General features: G+C 36.7%; 1 protein-coding gene across 3 annotated transcripts in view; it reads right to left on the reverse strand.

Moving 5' to 3' along the window:
* RPS6KA3 (ribosomal protein S6 kinase A3) overlaps positions 1-23,427 on the reverse strand; it is a 76,118-nt gene that overhangs the window by 40,648 nt on the left and 12,043 nt on the right. For 2 of the 3 annotated variants that reach the window (XM_088160264.1, XM_088160263.1), the window contains exons 2-3: positions 22,406-22,462; positions 853-969 (exon numbers count right to left, since the gene is read on the reverse strand). In XM_088160264.1, the coding sequence (XP_088016390.1) occupies positions 853-969; positions 22,406-22,462 (174 nt within the window). Of the gene's footprint in view, positions 1-852; positions 970-13,312; positions 13,332-22,405; positions 22,463-23,427 lie in introns of those variants that run through there. The other variant, XM_088160262.1, reaches the window with a different exon arrangement.

A 23,427-nucleotide genomic window follows, 5' to 3' on the forward strand; every position in this document is an offset into this window, starting at 1 on the left:
ACAACAATGTGACTAACAGCAACTTACGACCACCAAAAGAGAATTGGACCTATTTGTCTACTTTTCCCCATACCTAAGATGGATTTTTTACAAGCTAGAGCTTAACATCACAATCAGAACTGCAATTACAGCTGCAAATGGATATAAACACTCTGCTGTCTTGCCTTCTATATTCCATTCAGTCTTGATGATCTGTCTTGCCATGTGAACTTAATTTTTTGCTTTCAAGTTGGATTTGGACAACTAAAAGTACAAAAAATTTATACCTAGTGAGATCTCAGTACTCACAAAATGCTAAAAACATTGAGTCTTTAACAGATGTTCAGATAAATATCATGGTACATTGCACCTTAACCAGATTATGACAGCTAATGAACGTGACTGGGGTGTATCACATTTACTTCAGTAGTCATTATTGCCTAAAATTCGTTCATTACAATTGTAACATGCTAAAAAAAACAGCTTCTGTACTGATAATGTCCTACCATTAGCAAGCAACAAGGAAGACTTAGCAAAAAAAAAAAACCTTTCAACCCTCACCCTCTCAAATAGAGAAGAGTAGCTAAAGAAGAATGACGTTCCATTTTAACAGTAAATTCCCAATTATTTAATATCATGCCATTTTTTCTATTGAACTTCAAAATCCACATATCATGCTAACATGAAAAAAAAAATTACTGCTTTAAAAAGATCTTCTACAATTACAGTGCCTAGTTATTAGCACTAATTTATAAAGCAATTTTCACTTACAATATTGCCTTAATGCAAAACCATGGCTGTTCTAATACTTCACGACCAATAGTCAATGCTATATTCCTGAATAATTGGCTCCACAGGAGTTCAGTTACCAACCTTTCCAAAAGATCCTTGTCCTAGTACTTTCAGAAGTTCAAACTGTGAAGGGTCTGCTTTCTCATGTCCTTCCTTTACATGGTGAGTTATTGCAATTTCTTTGATACTTCCTTCTTCCTGGCAGAGGAAAACAGAGGAATAAATTTAGATTAATGGTTTACAAATATTTACAAATTCACAATATGTTGAAAAATACCAGTGCCACTGAAACCAAAGAACTAGACGATGCCAAATATAAGCAAAAAACCTCTTAGCAATGCTGTTTGCATAATTAAGACAGACAGCACTAGCTGAGTAACAATGTAGCCTAAACTTTGAGATGCACCAGGATCCAGACAATAATAGAGCAGACAGAAGTCAGCAATTCCCAAGCTTTTTCTCTTGGGCTCATTATTGGGTTCATATTTCTGTTCCGGATTCACAACCAATTAATGGAAACCGATCTTTTTAAGAATTTAGTCATCTTAAAGCACACCCAGAGTGCATCAAATGGACCAGATGTCTTTGGGAAGGCCTCCTTTTTAACACTTGAATGGGGACCACTATGCTGCAGCAATGCTGATGCTCACCTTTTAAGAGAGTGTGAGACTCAAGACATTTCCACCTAAAGCAACCCTCTCCACTCCCACTTCAACAGCAGACTCCACCTGCCACTGACAAAATGTAAGTATTCTGCCTTTCTTCTCAAGGAAAATCTATCCTATAAAAGCTGCCAGTCTTCATCCTTTTCCCTTCTGTGAGAAACTGGTCACCAGAAAGCTCGAAGCAGCAGTGAATATTATCTTCTCGTGCTCTGCACTTAAGTCAGTGTTTTCTGCACTGAATTTGAAAATCCCCTGAAAAGTGACACTCCTTGCCACACAAGGAAAGAATTTCAGAAGTTATCAGCATCAAGTAAGTAAAAAACCTACATTCTTGTCAATGTCATCTGAAGATGACATCTATCTAGGTATTACATGCAATCCAATCTACTCTAAGTCAACACACAACTGACTGTTAGTTAACATACAGAAAGCAATATACTATCTACAGTTTTAACTTGTTGTTTATTCTCTATTTCTTCTATGTGTTATAGTGAATAAAATAAATCTGAAAATACTTTTCATCTATTTAATGAGGAACTCAGACCTGTTTCACAGAATTGCAGACTGGTTGACATTACAAGGGACTTCTGGAGATGATCTTGTCTAACCCTAAACTCTCTGCTCAAGCAGTGCCACCAAGGGCCAGCTGCCCAGGACCTGAATATCTCCATGGATAGTGACAACATCCTTGTGCAGCCTGTGCCAGGGCTCAGCCAGCCTGACAGTGAAAAAGTATTTCTTGATGTTCAGACAGAAAACTCCTGCATTTCCCTTCTTGGACATTGCCTCTGGGCAGCACCGAAAAAATCTCTTGGCACCCTCCATTTAGGCTGGTCAAACCTCATTTCACCATTGTGAATCCATGCTGAATGATCCCAGCTACCTTTTTGTCCTCCATGTATGTATGTTTTCCTGAGGATTAAGGCCTGGCTCACCAACCCGTAGTTCCCTGGATCCTCCTTCTTGCCTTTTTTGAAGATAGGAGTAGACATTTGCTTTCCTTCAGTCCTCAGTCACCTCTCCTGGTCATCACAGTAATTAGAAAATAATCAAGGGTGGCCTCACAACAACAGCTGCCAGGTCCTTCAGCACTCGTGCATCCCATCAGGGCCCACAGACTTAGGTACACCCTGCTTGCTTAACTATTCTCTAACCTATCCAGTGGCAGGACCTGAGGGAATGGCCTGAAGTTGTGTCAGAGAAGGTTTAGGTTGAATATTAGGAAAAGGTTCTTCATCCAGAGGGTGGTTGGGCACTGGAAGAGCTCCCCAGGGAAGTGTTCACAGCACCAAGCCTGACAGAGTTCCAGAGGTAATTGGATAATGCTCTTGGGCACATGGTGTGATTCTTGGTGACAGTGCTGTGCAAGACCAGGAGCTGGATCCCAACGACCTTGATGAGTCCCTTCCACCTTAGGATATTCTATGATTTTCCTCTAAGAGTACATCTTCCTTGCTCCAGTCCTTCCCTTCATCTATATGCACCAAAATGTTCACTAATTAGTTAAAGTGATAGATTAGTAGAGGCAGAGTTCTAAAACTGTGTTTCTGAAGTGCTAATTTGTACGTTTTCCAAGCAAAATTTATGTGCATGAATTAGTGCTGAAAGTGTCCTTTTGCATCTGAGCTCTTCAGTACTGTATATGTAATGCAAAGCAACTGTCCACCCAGGTCACACATGCTTCTCCCACACTGCCAATTCTTCTTCAAAAAATTACCAAGTTGGAAACAAGCTGCACATAAGAAATCCTAGGAGTGTGTGTGAGAGCCTGTATATATTTAAAAACTCCAGCACATGATTTGGAATAATGCACAGAACATGCTGGCAACTTTTAAAATCAGGGAGTGAAAAAAGATATTTCAATGTGAAGAATATAGTTTTAAGAATAGTTTTAAAATATCCAAAGCAAATCCAAGATGTCCTCTAAGTTTAGGTGCCTGTTTCCATTTTAACACAGCCAAGATTTTCCATGTGTGTGCACATAGGCATGCTGAGTACTCCACCTAATAACCTGAACTTCTCTGTCTTTCCAGGAAAAAAAAACTACCATCATTTACTCCCAGCTGAATCTCTACAGAGTCTGAAAGAAATATTGTTTCCTTTTATTCATCAAAGGAATAAATTTCTGGTGGAAATTTTCGGTTTTATCTTTTAAATTAGTATGTGATCAGTGCGATTACATACTACTTAAACCACCCACTGAATCTTAGAGAATCCCAAGGGAAGAACAGAACAGCTCAGCAAAACAGGCTGCCAAGTACACATTACTTCAGATACTTTGATCCAATTCTGCTTAACTGTTTTATCTATTTGCTCCCTAGCAATCTTGGGAAAGTCCAAAATATGTGAAACAGAACGTTCTCAAATAATTTTATCTACTGCCCTCAGGGATGCAAAGTAATCAGGTGGACATAAGGACATGCTACTGCTGGAGCAAGTCCAGAGGAGGGCCATGAATTTGGTAGGAGGACTGGAGCACCTTCCCTATGAAGACAGGCTGAGAAAGTTGGGCTTGTTCAGCCTAGAGGAGAGAAGTTGGCATGGAGACCCCATAGCAACCTTCCAGTATCTAAAGGGGGCCTACATGGAAACCAGAGGGGGATCCCTCATTAGACACTGTGATGGGACAGGGACTAAAGTGTACCAACTGGAAGAAGGGAAATTTAGGTTGGGTATTATGAAGAAATTCTTTACTGTGAGAATGGTGAGGTGCTGGAATAGGTTGCCCAGGGATGTTGCAGTGGCCCCAACCCTGGCAGTGTTCAAAGCCAGGCTGGATAATGCCTTGAGCAATCTGATCTAGGGAGAGGTGTCCCTGCCCAGGGCATGTGGGTTAGAATTAGCTGACCTTTATGGTTCCTTCCAACCCAAACCCTTCTATGATTCTATATTGCATTAAAAGCATTACAAAACTCAGTAAGTACGAGAAAAAAAGAAAATATAATAACTTGCTCTCTATACACAAACAAAAATTATTATTTTTGAATGCAATGCAATTATTATGCAACCAACTTTCCAGTGGTTATTTTGAGCACCCTCTAAAAAACAAAACAAACCCCAAACCACCACTTCACATTCCTGATACCAAGAGAATATTCCCAGACTTTGCATTTTCTCAGGGCTCAGTTACTCTTCAGTCCATAAAAGGCAGACCTAATAGAACTCTGTTTTAAACAAAAAGGAACTTAAATGATATCCAACTTTAGTTTGTTGGTAACACTTGTTTGGGAGCAAGATTTATGATGAGCGGTTGCCCACAAATTTGCAGTTTCCTTTTCTGACATAACTGTTGAATGTTTGTTATTTTAACCTAAACAGTGTTCTGCAAATGCAGTTAAAAATACAAAAGCTAAGCCTTTTATAGAAAGACAAATTCTGTGCAGAGGTAATCAAGTCTCACTATCTACCTGAATTAAAATACAAGTCTTACACACTGTAGAAAGAGATCTCTATTCTCAACCAATTGCACTAATTACATCAGATGATAGATGCCATCTTGCAGTAAACTGGAAGAGCAGCCAGCCAGTCCATCTGGTACTAAACTGTTTGATCATTCCCTGGTACTTGGCAAAAACATTTGTCCCATGTGATGAACTGAAAATAAATGAGATGCTGGAATGCTTGGGTCCTGCTCTCCTTTCTTCCATCCCTTGACAACTTTCACACAAGTACAGGCAGTCAACTCACCAGTTGCAATGGTGGGGTCTTCCTTCTAGTTACAACTACATCCTACTGCCTACATTTTCTATTATTTTGCTATTTATCAGCTTGGAAAGCTCTCTTTTCTCAAGCATTATACTGCAGCAAGGTCTAAATATAAGTCTCGAAAAACTATTTCCTCTTCTAGGCACACAGTTCTCTCAAGGCCTTCTTCACACTACAAAGTTACACTGCCTCAGAAAGCCATTTTAAAAAAGCCCAAAACAACCACGTAAGCCAACTTTTAGGTGGTTGCTACTGGTTTCCACTACAGTGAAACTAAATACAGAATACAAGGAAACAAACAGAAGGTAACATTACTCTAAGTTTCCTTAACAATGTAATAGTGTTAAATCAACACTGGCCTAGAAGGGAAGTGAGTGAGAAGGAAGTTTAGGTATGGTTTTAAAATACCATTTTCCAGAATAATTTCCTGTACAGATATAGTCTGCAAGTCAGAACTATTCTGGGCAGTATCTACATATAAGTAAGCTCATAATAATATACCTCACAATATATGTCTATGCACAAGAACACACACATATACACATAGGAAAGAACACCAAATGGACCATAGGGCACACACAAATAAAACTTGACTGAAAAACTTTAGAGATAAAAAAGGGGATTCTGCAACACCGAGGGCAACTCATCTTTATCTTAAATAATCAGCTGCAAACTGGAATAGGAAACATGTTCACCAGTAAAACAAGGAAAGGACAGACATCTTCTAGGGAAGCAGTGAAAAACTACTTAATCATTATCAGGCTAATAATCATATAATTATGAGCTCTATAAGCTACAATAATAATAATCATTATTACAAAAATAGCCTAATCATGTTGCTGGGGAAAAAAAAAAATCAATATTTTAGGTACTTAATGAACATTAAACACTCATTTTGCTTCTAGTAATTGAATTTACGTGAATTTCCTTTACCTTCACTTTTTAATTCAAGAGTAAATTAACTCTGCTACAACATGAAATACTTGTATTTGTTTCTGAGATCTTATTACAGGAACAACTAATAGATAATGCATTAAAAGAAAACCAGACTTTGAACCCTAAAGGAAGTAGAAACAGAGTATTACTAGGTACATATTTCTCAGTAGTAATGAAAAAGACCAGAAAAGCAAGAGAAAAACATGAGTTTATCTATACATAGACTCTTCTGCAATTTACCCTTCAGCATTCTGAATTTTCAGTAGGAGACCTGAAACTGCTCTGTGTAAAGAACTGGCCCATGCAGAGCTGGATGGCATAAGTTCATCAGTGCAGAACAAGCTGTGTGTTATCTGCAGATCTTTTTCTGAGCAGTTTGTTCCAGGGACAGCTGAAAAGCTGGTCTAGGACTACTAAACTTGGCTCTGAAGTGGTATTTAGGAGAACTACCAGTAAAATCCACAATACCATTGCAACACTCGTTTTGTTAGTGCTTAAATAGCACCTCAAAAATGGAAGCATTTTTAGTCTACAAATTTTATGTAAAAAGAACAGAGAAACAATCAACTAAAGATTAAATTAATTTGAAAAATATATCAATGTTTGTTGCAATATTGGCAAAATAATTCACAAGGAAATACTCAGAATCATGTAAATAGGCAGCAAAGGATCAGATCTGTGCTCTTACTCAGCAGGAAGAGGAAAGCCATTCAGAATAAGGAATATTAGCACATCAAAACACCACAGGAGTTGCACTGCACCTGAAATTCTCAGCCTCAGCTTCCTGAAAAAAATGTATAAGCCAAGTGTGAACATGCATGATGACAAGTGCTTGGCAAAGAAATTTCAAAATACCAGGACAGAAATAGGAAATTCAGCAAGAATTTACTCTTAAAGAGGTGTAAGAGCTAGATGTGAATTAACTTACATAGAACATCAAAGAATAAACTGCTATGTTACATATGGAATGCTTACTTAGGAAAGGTATTTCTGGCAGACATATTTCTCCTTTTCCAGATACTCAAAATTATGTAAATATGAATAGAAATATTTTAAACACTTAAATCTTCATGACAGCATAGTTTAGGTAACGGTTATTAAAAGAATAGTTAGTTCATCATCTTCAAGATGAGTGACAAAGACTTGAGTATATACTTTTCAATATACTGAAAGCATAAATTAAAATTATTATATGCATAAATTACTCTAAAGGAAAAAAAGCAGCAGCTACCTAAAAACCAAAGTTTTAGTGCAAAAATAATAATAACCAGTGTATTTAAATTGCTCCTATACACAGATGACATTTAAGGGGTGTAAAGTCATGAAGTGACATAGAATTGGAAAGGTAAGGAAAAAAAGTACAGGGAAACATTTACAGCTTAGGACATTCAAACATTAAAGTCAATAGCCTGTGATTCTAAAAGTACAGTGGACCCATCTTGAACAGAAAGACTGACTGCTGTCAGCTTCAGTGAAATTAACTATAAAGAAAGTTGACCAAAAGCAAGATACCCAAAAACTAAGATTCCTAACAAAGATAGGCATGCAAACAAGATTGGGTTTGGAAGGGTCCAAGAAGACTTTGATTATAATAGTGTGGGATTAATCAAATTTAAAAAAAAAAAATCTTTCTGATTAACTAAGCAGAGAAAAACAAAAACTTGGCAGTTTTAATTTTTTTATCATATCAACAGCAAAGATAGATATGTGCTGTACATACCACCAGCACCTATAGATGAAGGCTTTTTGAAAGAACATTCAATTTATTTTTAACATGTTGAAACACTTCGAAAGGATTGGCATTAGTTCTTGGATTACTCTGAGACCCATTATTGTGGAAAATGGATGTTCTTACTTGATGACAAAAAAGAAGTAACACCAGCTAAAGGCTGAACAAAATAAATGACTCCTACACCACACCCGAGTCCCACCTGGAACAAATTCAGGAACAGATTTCTGAGAAAGTTCTCTTTATAAAAGGTTGATTTAGAAAATCCCTGAAGTCGTTATTGCACGAGACATACCCTATGCTGAGTCCTTTGCATCAGGAAGGGGATATTGAAGATAACACACAACATCCGCATCTTGTTACAAGAAGGGACTCACAAGAACTGAGTGCAAAACAAGGCTGGCTGCGTGTTCACTTTTCCAGGGCATGAACATTACCCCGATGAAGGTGAAAATCTCCTCAGAAGTGCAGTGAGCTTCAGCTGGCAGATGACTAAATACTGATCAAAAACTTCCCTTCTGCACACTCGTTGGCTACACAAAATATAGCAAGAAATACAACACCAAACATGTAACATCAGAATAAAATGTTTCATGGTTGAAGAAAGTAAAAGGCCACCCTTCTGCATCTAACAGAGATGGAAGTTATGAAATAAAGAACATAAAAATGAACAAAGACAAAACAATAACCTCACACTTGTTTTAAATAAAACCTCTGAATTTTACAACACAATTTCTGGAGAGAAAGAAACCCCTGTAAGTATCTTTGCTTTTAGAACTGAGAAAAAGCTTGACTATCAGTAGAACTTTTAAATAAACTGCCATTTTCCAATAAGAAGCACACATGACTAGGACAGATGTGGCTAAACATACTCAAGTTCATCAAAACCCAGTGGGAGGAAAATCTGACACATGCAACAAATCTTTGGATGGATCCAGTAATCATGAAAGTTCTTCCCAGACATCAAGCATCATTGACATGCCGACCATAAACTGTAAAAAGGAGGTTAAGACTTGACTTAAGGTAAACATTAGATAAAAAGTTTAAGAAATTTTCATCTCTGTAAATAATTAAAACCTTTATAATAGCTAAGCCATCTTAAGCAACTGCTGGAGAAATTAAATTAAATACTGATAATCCTGGTTCCAGCATTACCCAACTTTCACCTTTACCTGTTAATTCTGTACTGGTCTTAACAGAGTAAAGAAGGTACAAAACAGAACTATCTTTGACATGTAGTTACTTACAGACATAAGTCTTAGTTTTGACTTAATTTGCTCCTTAAGAATTTTTTTTCAGATTTTTCACTGTAAAGGGATTTCCCAGCTCCTGCTCTTAGAAAGTCTTTCCTGAATTTTTTATTTTTACTACTTCATTGTTCATATTATTATGGAAGCCTCTGCATCAGTGATTCATGCTGCACATAGAGTAATAGCCCCCATGCTTCCAGCCACAATCCTCCTGCTCGACCTGCAGTGGCCACAGCTGCTGAGGGAGCAACTGTGGGGCTGTGTTTACTGGTACTGAGAGTCCTTCCAAGAGTCACTGCCTGACAAAGCCCAGTCACTCCCCCAAACTGTGCAAGACTTTTTTCTTAATACACCATTTAGCATTTATCTGTGCCAATATTGGGTCTTTAATACTTACTTTAAACAAATTATTAATACATTTGAAAATGTTGGTGGGATCCCATCAGAAACTCTTCAGGGAACTATTTGGTGAGTATTTTCTGTTTAAAAATCACATAATATAGTATTCTTTTTATTTATTTTATATGGGGATAATTTACACATGAGAAACAGCCAGAACCACCATTAGGAAAGATCATAGTTCTGGAACTTCAACTTCTGTAGTCAGAAGCCAGAACAAGAGGGGAAAAAAATCCTTTTGATAGCTTTAATCATAACAACTAAGTCAAAAACATATTGCCCATATTGGTGAACACCTCCCTCAAACAACAGCCATTTCTCAAGATAAGACCTAAAGCAGTGTATCAGTCCTACAATCAGTGTATGCTGTTGAACATAGAATTTTCAAAAAAGCAAATCCAATGAATAAAGAGCTAATTGCAATCCTATTTTTCTCTTGCAAAATGTGCAGCAGCAAAGATAGTTCTTTTATAATTTTTCATTTGTTAGTATTGATTATGTAGCAACATGGATTTTTCCAGTTTCATTACCAAAGTAGCAGCTTTGTTTTCACCCCTCTCAATCCCTTTTTAGGAGTGCTTTGCTTCCTTTAGACTGATGCATATGCACGTTCAGTACAAGCAAAGATAAGGGTGAAAACAGAAAAATGGATTCCCCAGCAATTTACTTAACACTGCTCCAACAATGGTTATAGGTTGCCTTTTACTACTTTGTTAGCCTTACTATACTGCTAAGAGCTCTGCTGAACATGTGTTTGGCAAAATATTTGTCTGTCACAGGTATCATAATGTTGATTCCCATAATCAAATAAACCATTTCTGAAGCATTGACTATGATATTAAACCTTGGTGCTGAAGTTACATAAAGCAGTTATGTCCTGTAAAGACAGTAAGCTTATTGGATATCAAGTGATTTTAAAAGGATGACTCAATGTTGGCACAGTTCCCCAGCTCATATACACAATTTCCTTTTCCTCCCCTCCCTTGAGTCAGGAAGTCTCCGAGATGCATTTTTACTTTCCCAGTTTGTTATGAACATAGGATGAATTTTCAGCATTATCTGCAGAAATGAAACCCTCCTTTTGAGCTATACTTTTTGAAGTAATAAAGAACCAACAAACTGAAAGCCAATTACTTTTACCTCTTTTATTAGAACTTCGAGAAATCTTCATTAAAGTAAAAATGGGAGTTAAAAACTTGAAGAGTGCACCAGTCTAGGTATTTTTAAATATCTTAGACACATTTTATATACATTCATACCTTCAAATTCAAAACTACCTTAAAAATAAAACTCACAGTCCAACAAGTACTTCACAATCTCCCATTATTTTGATAAGCAGTGTTAGTGAGCTAAATCATGGAGCTAAATCCATTCCTTATAACTGTGACTAATATTCAATTTTAGTCACTCAATAGAACTAACCACTACTTATATGCTCATACACAATTGTTCTAAAAAGTGGATTAAAAATCCTGCTTCTGAAGTAGCAATTATTCCAATCCAACAAAATGCAAAGTAGTACCATGCATAAAATTAAGTCAGGCTGATCTAAGGATATTCTGTGCATGTTGTCTCTTTTACACCACTATCAAAGAAAAAGTAGAGCAGAAGTTCTAAATGTGGACATCTGAATCAGAAAGACATGCCTTGACAATTTATATCTTTGCTTCTTTTTAAATGATGGAAAAACTTACAATTTCAACTAGCATCATATCACTTGTTGCAGCATCTATTGTTTCACCTGGTAGAAAATAAGATTTCCTAAAAGAAAACTCTATTTTTAAATGTTTAGTTTCAGGGTCTGGGGTTTTTTTTTTAATTCTTAAATTGTGAAGTCTCTCAGAGAAAAACAATTTGTAGAGATAACAAAGAAAAAATTGTATTTACGAATTTATGTGTTTATTCCTTACTCTCTTTCCACTCTTTTTCATTTCTGGCTTTTTTCTGCAACAATTTTGAGATCTAGAAGGATGTCTATGTCAGTATTTGTTCCATGTATCCAACTCACAGAATGAAGACTGCAGACCTGGTTACTGAGACAGAATTCCTTCCTTTCTTTTGGTTGTACAGATGAAGCAAGATAGGAGTTTGAAGAATGAATCCTGTCCCAGAGAAATAAGCCAGAGGACAGCTAAGGTCCTATGGATAAATGTGGTTCACAGGCTGGGAGTGTAATTCTGAAACTGCTTTCTTTCCTTAAAATGGAAATATAAAAGGACAGGACAGAAGCAGGACACTACCCCTTCCTTCCCAAAGGAGCTGTGACCTGTAGGTTGTTTGGCAGGTAAGCTGAGGAATTCCTGTAGGCATTTTAAAACCCCAGTGTCACCAAAAGCAGTTTTGTAATGCAGCTCTCTTTTGATCAAACAGCACAAAATTATCTCATGAACTGAAATGTGCTCGTCAGCATTGGAAAAAAATATTCATTGGGTGGAACTTTCATTTCCCAGTAACTCTGATATAAGTTTTTCTCCTACTTTGTAAGCACTAACATTTCAGAGAATTGCAGTTAAAAAAAACTTAAAGTTAAAAATCCCCAAACTATTTGGAAGGAAAAATAATCCCTGAGCATATTCAGCACGAATCTATGAAAGCTACGAATCCTGTTTTATTACCATAATTACCTAAGCATATACTGAAATCTATATGGGTTAAAAAAATTTAGTCTGGTCTGTAATAGCTAGCATTTCAAAATCAATAGAATGTTGAAGACAAGCTAACCAGGCTGCTATAAGTAGATAAAACAATGTGATTTTTAGACCGAATTTCTGAGGAATGCCTTCCATGTTGCCTGTGGAAAAGAACTATAATTCAGGACTATGAGTTGATAAATATTTATTTTATAAGGTTTACATCAAAAACCCCCTTGATTTTAATGCAACCTATGTTCTGGTGTTTTACATTCACGTCTTGTTCTGGTGTTTCACTTACGGCAAGAAAATTCCATTAAATTTTTTAATGTGCATTGCAAAATCTAATATAAATTGTTTAAACTGGTACACAGGCTAGTAGGTGTCTACTGCTTTTACAAGTCAATAGACCTTCACTTAAGATGTTAAGTCATTACACAAGGAGGTCATGAAGTTTTGGGTTTTCTACCCCCTCACTGAAAAGTATTTGCAGACTTACAGAAGGACAAATGCGAAAACTGGTTTGACTTCCAATGATAAAAATGTTCTGCTCCAGTGCATGTTTACATGTAGTGCTAAATAGTCTGAAACAGTGCTTGGAATGATACAATACTCTACTAGTAATTTTTCTCAACTTAAACCAAACTTTTAAATGCTTAAATATATGCCCAACAAGACAAATTATACAAATTAAACCTTTCCTATGACTAAATTATAATTTAAAAGTTGAAATAGCCCTAAGGCTGTTATGCAAGCACCACTACTCTTCATACCATTTCAGAAGTAAATTTAAGATATTAATAAGCCTGAGTTATTTTAACTATCACCACACAGAGTCATATTTTATAGTTTAAAGTACTATATGAAGATCTAACCACCAAAATAACCACTAAGTATTAAAAATGTTTTTAATAAAACTTGACTCTCTGTGAGAAAACATAGCTAAGCTCACATTTAACACCCCCACCTCCCCCTGAAATAAGTTTGACATGATTTACATACAGGTAACAACTTCCTACTAAGGCTAAATTATCAGTAAGTATCTTAGAAACTTCTACAACATATGAACATACCGTATACTTTTTTTAAAAATAAATAAACACTTTGTATCCAAACAACACCGATCCATAAGCAGTGAAAAACTAAAATTGCTCTGAAATTAGAATGAAATTAAAGTCAAGCTTCCCCCTTTTCCCCTTATGCTCTTAAACAAGAAACTAAGCTCACCCGAACAGAGCGAACACGCAGAGCCAGAAACTTTAACATGACTAAGAAACCATGATGTTTGGATTTTCTGACTGAGCGATCCCAAGTCTAGCAGGGAAGACCAACCCTGGCGTTTTTGCTGTGACCAGCTGTTCCGGCAATTAGAAAATTTCCTGTCAGGCAAGTCAGACACAGCTGGGGGGTGGGGAGAGGGAAGGGGGAAAAAAGGTCAGAAAAAAAAGAAAAGACATTCAAAAAAAGGCACTGTTTTCACACACACACACACAGAGCCGTGATAAAGGAAGACTGGGCAGCAGAGGTACTCATGTTGCTGATACTTCTAGAGATCAGCACAGGAAACTTAAGCAGATTGCCTGATAGCAACAGGCTGCTGCAGATGTTACTGATTCCTGGTTCCCAGAAAAGAACAAAAGGACCAGGCATCTCTCAGAAATCACACTACTATGCAACATTTCACTGACTAAGCACAATAGCAAGTATTTTAGGTCCTATATATAATAATTGTACTTTTATGAATTTAACTTCACAAAATATTTTAAAATCTCACATATATAGACTTCAGTGCAGAGAATGCCTAAAGATCGTTTTTTTTACTAGGGTTTAGAGGACCAAAATGACCTCGCGCCTAGTCCTTTGAAATCCTGCACATAGAAAATGTTACACAGATGTTTTAGGCCAAGGCAAACTGCAAAAATATTTGAATTGGATTGCCCAGCTCAAATGTCAGACTTATGCATCAATATTGTATTGCTCTGTAGAGAGTGAACTTCTTGAAGTAAAAAAGATCCCTAAGCTTTCTTTCAATGTTTAAAAAGCCCCAAACACCTCAACTGTTTTAGAAATTAGAATTCAATCTAGTTATATCAGAGAGTAAGAGATGTTTTTAATTTGGTCTCTCTAGATTTAGTATGGGAGCTATTTTCCAGAATATTGACACTATCTTTAGCATTTTGATACTTGTTAAAACAATGAATTCCAAAGTACATGCTCCTTTAGTGGAACAAGACTGTTTTTCAAGTAATAAATAAACAAAGGCAAGTTTAAAAAAAACCTTTAGTCAAAGGCATATATGCAAATATCAGCTATAAACATATCCAGGTGATTCCGTTTAGTGACTAGGTATCAAAGGAAACATACAGCAATACTGTACTGTATTAACATACTGTAGTCCAGCTTGCACAAGACACGGAAACAAACCCACCCTGCAGACAGCTTCCCTTGACTGGGTTCTAACAAATATCTGGATTACTGCATTTTTTGTTTTAATTCCTCTTGAGAAGACAAAGCCAGTAAGTGACAGAACACATTGCTGCTATCTCTACCCCACATCCTGGCTCCCTACAGTATCAGTTTCTAGCTCTTCCTTTAAGTTGGGATTACACATCACACCAGCGTGAGCCAAGATCCTCTTGTCAAAATGGATAAGTGAAATAAAGACCTGACTTTACCCATATCCCAGAAGCAAAATTGTCCCCTTTTAGTGTTCTCTTGTACTCCTCTGGGTCTTTATTTGTGTCACATCTGCAGGGACAATCTTTCAAATTCTGTGTACTGAATATACATAATTATTATTATAATAAACACAGGCCTTCAGGAACTACCACTACACAAAGGAGGACTTTGTGACTCAATGAGGGCTCAAAAGTCCTCAATGCCAGTGTGGTACAGCGTTTTTGGAAGAAGCAATCTTTCCTACAAGAGCAGTAACACAGCATGAAGAATTATTAAATATTAGTTTCAAGATGAACAAAGCATCTCGAACACAACGAGCTTACTGCAACATATGGATTTCACATATTTCATAAATAGCATAAAATTACTTGAAGCTATCTTCTCTTCAATTGTTTTAAACTTGCAGCCATTTCTTCCTTCAAAACTGAAATACATCAAGAATTTAATTTTTCAGTTTAACAGCAATATACTTATTTGCACTCGGAAAACTTAAAAGAAATTTAAATAAATAAATGGGAGACCATTCAGGCTCTCTGCCATTACCTGATCAAGAATAGATACAATTACACTAAAAGCAGAGTGACCAGGAATCTTCAAGTTACTAAATTAAACCCTGTGGTACCAAAAAGAGCTAAAGGCAGAAATGGAGAGTAAATGGTAAGAGCTGCTCTAACTACAATATTCCTTAAAGATGAAAAGATATTGTGGATAAATAATAATTTTCTTATCTTTTGGCTGTAAAGGTAAGAGCATATTTTGCTGCAGATTTGCTGTATCTGCTAAGAGTGACATGAATAAGGCATTTCAACTGAAACATTTGTACAATTACTGACTACTGCTCTCCCAAACCTTTTATGTGACCTCCCAGAGAAGTACAAAGCACAGTGCTCAGAGGTCAGTGGGGTTACTACACAACAATAGCTCTCCTATAACTGGCATGAGTCTGGCAGGTGGAAGAAATTTCTTGTGTTCTGGGAGAACACAGCCTGCATGGTTCCCAAAGAACACCAGCAGCCAACCAGAAACATTAAGATATAAGCTACACAATTCACTTTGAGAATTTCTCCGAAGAGAGCTTGCCCTTTTAAATATTCCTTCATATACGAAGGAGACAGGTTAGAGGGCAGCAGTCCCCAACAGGGAAGTCTCTGATAAAAAGAACAAATTGCTTCAGCAAGTTGCTTCCCTACCTTAAAATTTTTGATAAGGATTTGTATTATACTTGTTTATCACGAGACACAACTGTCTCCAAAACAAAGGGAATGTGGTATGCCTGTCCGTCACAGTTCTGTCAACTGCAGAACTCCACTTGCACAATGCATTTCCTTCTCCTTCAATATAGAAATATAAAGTCAATTCATCCCCCATCTTCTCCTCCTCATTGTTTAAGTTGGACGATCTGAGTTTACAAAAATTAAGAGAAATGCTGTCTAGACTTTAAAGAGAACAGAGCTCACAGACACTACAAAGAGCAGGAGAGCTGAAAAATGCAGAGGAACTCTCGGAGCAATACAGAACATTTAGGAATCCATGAGTTTTATTGAATGCTGAAACATTTAATCTAAGTGGAGTCCATCAGGTAAACTGACAATCTCCTAAACCCTAACCCTCAGTTTGAGAAGTGTAGCAATGCAAATTAAACCTTTACAGTGCTAGAAAAGCAAGGGTCTGTAGTATGGATTGCTTTCAATTATTTGCAAAAAACAAAGAAGCAGCACACATATGGAATGAAAAACCCTTGTTTGACAAAGGTCAACAGTTGAGGAACAGAGAGCTAATTTTTCGAGTTTCCAGAAGCTGAATAATACACTTTTCTTCATAATAAATACATTTGTATAGCCAAAGCAGCAATATTCTATTAAACAGGGGGTGTGGCAGCTTCCATCTGTCAGTTTACAGGCTTTGTGGAGCTACCATCTGTTTTCTCTCTTTGTAACAAGTAAGCAGCTTGACTTTGAGCATTGCTTACATTCTCAAATAACTCAAATTTTCTGAACAAGATCCAGAAAGCACCCAGCACCTAAGACACCAAATGCAAAACAAGTCACTCAGAAAATCAGGTAGAACACATCAAAGAAAGTTTTGCTGTAACCTTTCCTCAACACCTGATGACACCTTGGAGGAAAAAAGTATTCCAGGGCTTGTCTTCTTTATATTTTAGTTTCATATCTGAGACCAAATGGTCTGCACTATTTACAAAGATGCTGTAACTTCCTACTTACATAAGGATCTGCAAGGTCATTCTCAGAGAGGTAAGATGCACCATGTCAGTAAGTTGCAAAAAAATTCATCCAAATTTCAGTAGAATAGAGTGCTTTGGATGATATTGAATTTCCAATTTCATCATATTAAGCAAAAAAAAAAAAAAAATCTGCCTTTTACAAGGAAGGAAATGACTGGATTTAATTTTTACAGATGTAAATTGTTTGCCTAAAAAAAGCTTATTTGTTCAAGAATCAAGTTATTTGATTGTGAAATAGAATTAAATACATGAGTACCTATAGCTAAGCACATTTACTAGAATACACTGAAAGGAATGTAAGAATTACAGAATACTTTAAAGTACAAGTTTAGTATTTGTAACCCAAGCTGTTACAAGTGGCTACACAAGTAGCTGTTTCAGCTAAAATTAAGAATCAGTCTGTAAATAATGAGAAATCCAAAACTTGGACTATGGACTGTGAACACTTGTGAATACAAACATTTCCCTAATGTTTAAGAAATTATAGCTATGTCTTAAAGCTTCTACCACAGAGCCAAGAATTTTAATTAAAAAACTGACAAAAATGCACGCACAGAAAATTGAAATGTGAAGGTTGCATCAGCAAAAATAAGACAAACATATCAAAATAATAATCAGAAATGCCTTCAGTGTCACAACAAACATGACTGTTCTTAAACATGGAAACTGTTACCTGAGCAGGAATATCCAAGAGAAGAGCAGTCCTGAAATGGTGGTTTGGCTTGCCAAAAAGCAAACAGAAGTTTCTGAGTTCTCACTAGTACAGAACATTAGAAATTGAGGTAAAACTAAAAATTAGTTCAAGCCTCTCTGAAGTGTTTAAAAATGTAAAAATCTGTCAGTTTAGTTATGCTTTTTTCCATGAATTTTCCTGAATAACGTTCTCATCCAGTTATTTTCACAGATGAAGACATGACAAATGAGATTACCCTAGATTACTCTGGAGTTAGTATTGCAGCTTGAGTGATGGGGGCTGTTTTGCCCATGGCTGCAACTGGTGAATGATCCCTCTCTCCTTATCTTGACATCTCCACTCCAGTACTTTATAGATTTAGTGTAAATTGTATGGTATATATGCATGTAAAATACAGAATCTCAGCACTGACCAAATTTAATACTTCAGAGACTGTATTGTCCACATGCTTCAGATTATTTTTCCAATATATCCCGAATCAGACTTTTCTTAGAAACCCTTTAAAAAAAAAAAAAAAACTGATTGGAAAGACAATGATCTTAATTTTCATCTCTCCTGACTGCAAACAGATGCATTATTTAAATTCTACCAGGAAAAAACAAATGAAAAAGACTTTTTAAACTACTGACTTCTCTTTGAAAGCATTTCTTACTCTACCTTTTGACTACCCATTAACTAGTTATTGTTACCTTAGTTACATATTTTTAGTAAGAGGATGACAGCTACTGAGATTTAATTTTTTTATCACCCTGATCAGCATATTTCAATATGATTTCTTTTAATTTTAATTCTATGTATGCTTGAATTGTGCATGTTTAAAAGTAGCGTCAAAACAAGGACTCAAGGGTAGTAATATGACCTCACCACCTGCATTGAAGAGAGGTTCATTGCAGGCTTGAGCCTGAATAGGTTCCACTTTGCCTGTACTGGAAAAAAACCTTCAGTTCTCGCATCTTACCAAAAAGAAATATTCCTGCAACTTACAAATGAAAACTTCACTTCTAGTGAAAAGAAAACTCTTTACAAATTCTTGGAACCTAATATTTTTCATATGTTTAATAATTACGCTTAAGCTAGTGGAATGCAATGGTACTAATCAGTTGTACTAAGCATTTTATCAGCTACATAGAATCCAGATAAGAAAACAAAGAACACAGCACAAATATGAAATGCTCTTCACATACACACAAGATGGGAAGCCACCCAAGGCTAGCTGTAGTTTCTGGTTAGCTTTAACTAGCAATAAAGCATGCAACATGATTGCAACAGCTCAAAACAATTTGCTCAGTTAATCTACTCAATTTCTATGGACACAGAGGTACAAAAAGCAATGGGAGACAGTGCAAGAGTGAGAAAGGTAACAAATAAAAGGCTTTAAATAGCTTCCCCTTTCAGTAATGTTCACTTAAGTTTTCACATTAGGTTAAGCTTCAGCCAGCTGTTCTTACGTTTATTTCCTGCTGGTGCCAGGTCATTTATGAGATACAGATAAAAAAAAAATATTGGCAACAAGCTATAAAGTCAGATATAATCAGCAAACTTGTTGCAATAAAACCAGAGTCCTGAATGAGTCCCCTTTTAAAAGAAGCAAGACTTTGAACCATACAGCATCTTGGACTCCTTAGAAACGGGTATCTTTATAGCTCCTGCTTTTCCTAAAACAACCAGCAAATTTGAACCACAGCCATGTAACTCAGGCTTTCCTGTTAATTAACTTTACTTTTGACCAAAAGAACACGGATGTAATGAAACAATTTATCTTTTGATACACAGAATACTACAGAGTTCTTATGTACATAGAACTATATTAAATCTTAATATTTATTTTAAACTTCCTATCTCATTTGCATTATCAGCATTCTATCCAACCACTTAAGATAGCAAAAGGATGCAGATTTCGAGCTTGCACCTTCTACCTCCACAGAAGTATGGCAACTTTCTATCTTGAACTTGAATACTTTACACACCTATTGAAGTATTTTGTCTTCTTACCTGATATGATACTACACCCTAGGCATTTTACTGTCCTCAGTTACAGCTGAGAAATTTCATCAATTGTTAGCAACTATTTAAGTGCCCCAAAGTCCATTTAAGTGCAAAGTTAAACAGAACAACTTAAATGCGCTTCAGTGGTAATTTAAAATTGTCTGTATCTAGCACCAAAACAATTATGCAGCACTGACAGAATCTCATATCCCAGGTTAAGTAGTATTTTATCACCTGAGTGACAGCATTGATTAACTTCCAGCTATAATTGACTGAGCAGCTGTAGTAATGTCTTGTTTAAAAACTCCTAGATAATTTACACCACAATCAGCAACCTTTTACTCACCACAGCCTAGAAATAAATGCAAAGTATACTCCTAAAATACTGGTCTGAGACATTAAAAAGCTAAAACAATCTTAAACAAGCAACTCAAGCATGACAGAAAGAATACTAAAGAAATGTTTTAACTTTTTGGTCATCATTTTATGATGGTCATACTGTATTAAAATCAGTTGCTCACTACAAAAAGTAGCATTTGGAAATTTCCAGAGAAGTACTGGGAAACATTTGTAAGCATCCTGTAATTATCAAATATTGAAAGAGAAGTTCAATAATTTTGAGTGATAAACCTTAGCTGGCTGCCTGACACCCACCCAGTCATTTTCTCAATCTTCCCTCCTCAGCAGGACATGTAGAAGAAAAGTTCATACACTTCCTTAAGAACAGGGACAGCACATACCAGTTACCACCACGGGCCAAAGAGTATCAATTTAGGGAAAATTTATTTAACCTGTTGCCAGGAAGTGAGAAACAAAGTAGAAACTAAAACCACCTTTTCCTCCACCCTCCTCAGGCTGATACCGTTCTTCTACCCCCTCCCTGTCAAGCAGCACAGGTGGAATAGGAATTGCACTGTTTCTGCCACTTCCTTAATTTTCCCCGGCTCCAGCACAGATCCTTTCCACAAAGTTTAGTTCTTCAAGAATAGACTGCTTCAGTCTAAAACCCCCATGAGAAAACCTGCTCCTCTGTGGGCTTCTCTCCATGGGCTGCAGTTCTTCCCACCTGCCTCCTCCAGAATGGGCTCTCCACAGGCTGCAGCTCCCTTGAGGGCACATCTACCTGCTCCAGTGTGGAGTTGTCCACAGCCTGCAGGGGGGAGATCTTCTCCACTGTAATCCTCCAACAGGCTGCAGGGGACAGATTGCCTCACCATGGCCTTCTCTGGGGCTGCAGGGGAATCTCTGCTCTGGCACACGAAGCACCTCCTTGTTCCTCCTTCTTCACTCATCTTGGTGTCTTGCAGGGCTGTTTCTCCCACATATTTTTCCCCCCCCTTACCCTGACAGATGCAACACAGCCATTTTTACCATAAACATGCTATCACAGATGTCCACCCACATGGTTGATGTGCCTAGCTTTGGCCAGTGCTGGGCCTGTTTTGGAGCTGGTTGAATCTGACTCTCTCCTACATGGTGGTGCAAACCCCCTGATCTCTTCTCACAGAGATCAACCCTCCTCACCAAAACCTTGCCTTGTAAACCAAATAAAATAGTTAAGTTACAGACTCAAAAAAAAGGAAATAATCAAGCAACGGCACGAGTCAAAATAAATTAACAAACCAAAACAAAACTGAATGCTTCTCCAAGGATACGTTCTAGTTTACACAAGAATTCAAGTAAGCATTGCAGTTTACATTATGCACAATATTAGAACAAACGATCTCCTAGTGTCGCCTTCTAAACACAAAATTACTGTTCTTTTTTTACTCTTAACACTGCACTACTTCAGTCACCCCTCAGCAGTTGCCTCATTTCTTCACCTTGTGGTACATACAGCAGAGCCTTGATGCTATGAGGAGGAACCAAGAGCAGCTATACAATGCAGGCTTGCAGTCACCCAGTTTTCATGTCAGCTTAAGAGCGACATCTATTATGGGTACATTTGAATATGAACGTGGAAAAAGCAATTCAGTATCTCAACTGTCTCTGTGCACAATTTCAGCAGAGAGAGAAACTGCTATGGTGCTGCAATTATATCTATGCTACATAGATGGAAACAGCTTTAACAATCTACTCACAACCTGAAGTCTGCATAATATGCAACAACAGCATATGAACCGTGAAGTCCAACCAAACATGGAGTTTCAAAAATTGTTTTTACTAGCAAAGCCATTAATCAGCAGACTTAACATTCAGCTAGTACTCTCTAACACAAAGGTACAGGTAAACGTCACTGACAAAATTCACACGCATTGCAACAAGACTGAACTCTGTGTCTTCACATTATGAAATTTTGTAAACTGCAATATTGACATGAAGACAAGGAACCTTAAAAATTATCACAGTCAGGCAGGTTCATTGATCCTCTCTTTAGTAACAGTCTCTATTTTTAAGAAGCCTTGGTTAAGAATTCCTTTGATGAATGCCTTTCAATAACAAGCACAATGGAAACTACACTTTCACAGTTGTTCCTCACCCTTGACCTTCCCTGAGACACTATTAAAAGTTGAGGAATGAGTTTGGAGAACAGTAGGATACCAAACTAGTCCTGAGCCAGTGAGGAAAAGAAAACCTCTCTCAAAAATGTTAAGATCCAAGAGTACATCCCATGTCCAGTAAACTCAAACAACAAAACACTGGCAAACTGCCCATGAATTAAGTGATGTCAGTGTGCTCCAATATTGTACTGTTTTTATTACAGCCATCTTTTACTTACAGTTTGTTGGTTGATATCATCTTCTCCCATAGGTTCATCCACAATTTGCTGTCCATTCTGTAAAAAAGACACAGAAAGTGAATATAAATACTGAATCCAAGTACAGAAATAAATATATGGGAGATAGGCTTTCATAGCATGTTACTGTACTCTCTTTTCCATGTTCTACAAAAGCAGGTAATTGAAAGGAAACGTGGAAAACTCCCTATTGCTGGCATGTAATGCCACTATTTCTTTGATCCTCATGTACTCTCAATCTGGATGAAATCACAGTAAGAAATATATAAAACCACCTGGCATTTGAAGCCTCACTACTACACAGCTAGACATTATCTTACTTTACTATAACTTCTGCCAAACAGTTAAACCTGAGGAAGACTGAATGGCAAAAAGCCACACAAAACCAACAGATAAACAGGTTGTCTTTAGGAGCATGACCTTACATAGCAAGTCAGCTCTTATTCCACCTTAAGAAAAATTTATGACTACAGTATAAACTTAGAAAAAACACTGAATTCAATTCCAATTTTACAGCATTTATCACTTTCTGCACTTTCCCAAGGGCTATTCTAACAAGTGATAAAGAAAAAGGCTTTTAAATTTGAAATTTAGCCATAAAGATTAAAAAAAAAAAATCTTAAATACTTTGTTGGTCAACAAAGGCTTTTTCTTGACAGTGATACTATACTTGGAGAATTTGAGATATATTTTTCCCTGAAAGACTTTGAATGACTTTGCTTACACAACAAACATGACCAATAGCAAGTTGTAAGGAAAAGTATGTATTTCCTAAGTAATAATGGTAGGGCATCACATCAGGCATTAATTCTTAGTTTGCTCCTAAAGTTTAACAGCAGCTCAGTATCATTTTAGAAACAAATGAAAAGCTATTTAAAATTGTTAGCATTTTCCATCATCATTGGAGATGGAATTCGAGTTCATTTGTGCATTCTTTCCCTAGAGAACCTGAAGTCTAATTAATAATTTTTTTCAAATTCTAATTTACTTAAAAGTTACATACA

This window comes from Sturnus vulgaris, chromosome 2 (genome assembly GCF_052056855.1).
Source record: "Sturnus vulgaris isolate bStuVul1 chromosome 2, bStuVul1.hap1, whole genome shotgun sequence".
NCBI classification, from domain to species: Eukaryota; Metazoa; Chordata; class Aves; order Passeriformes; family Sturnidae; genus Sturnus; species Sturnus vulgaris.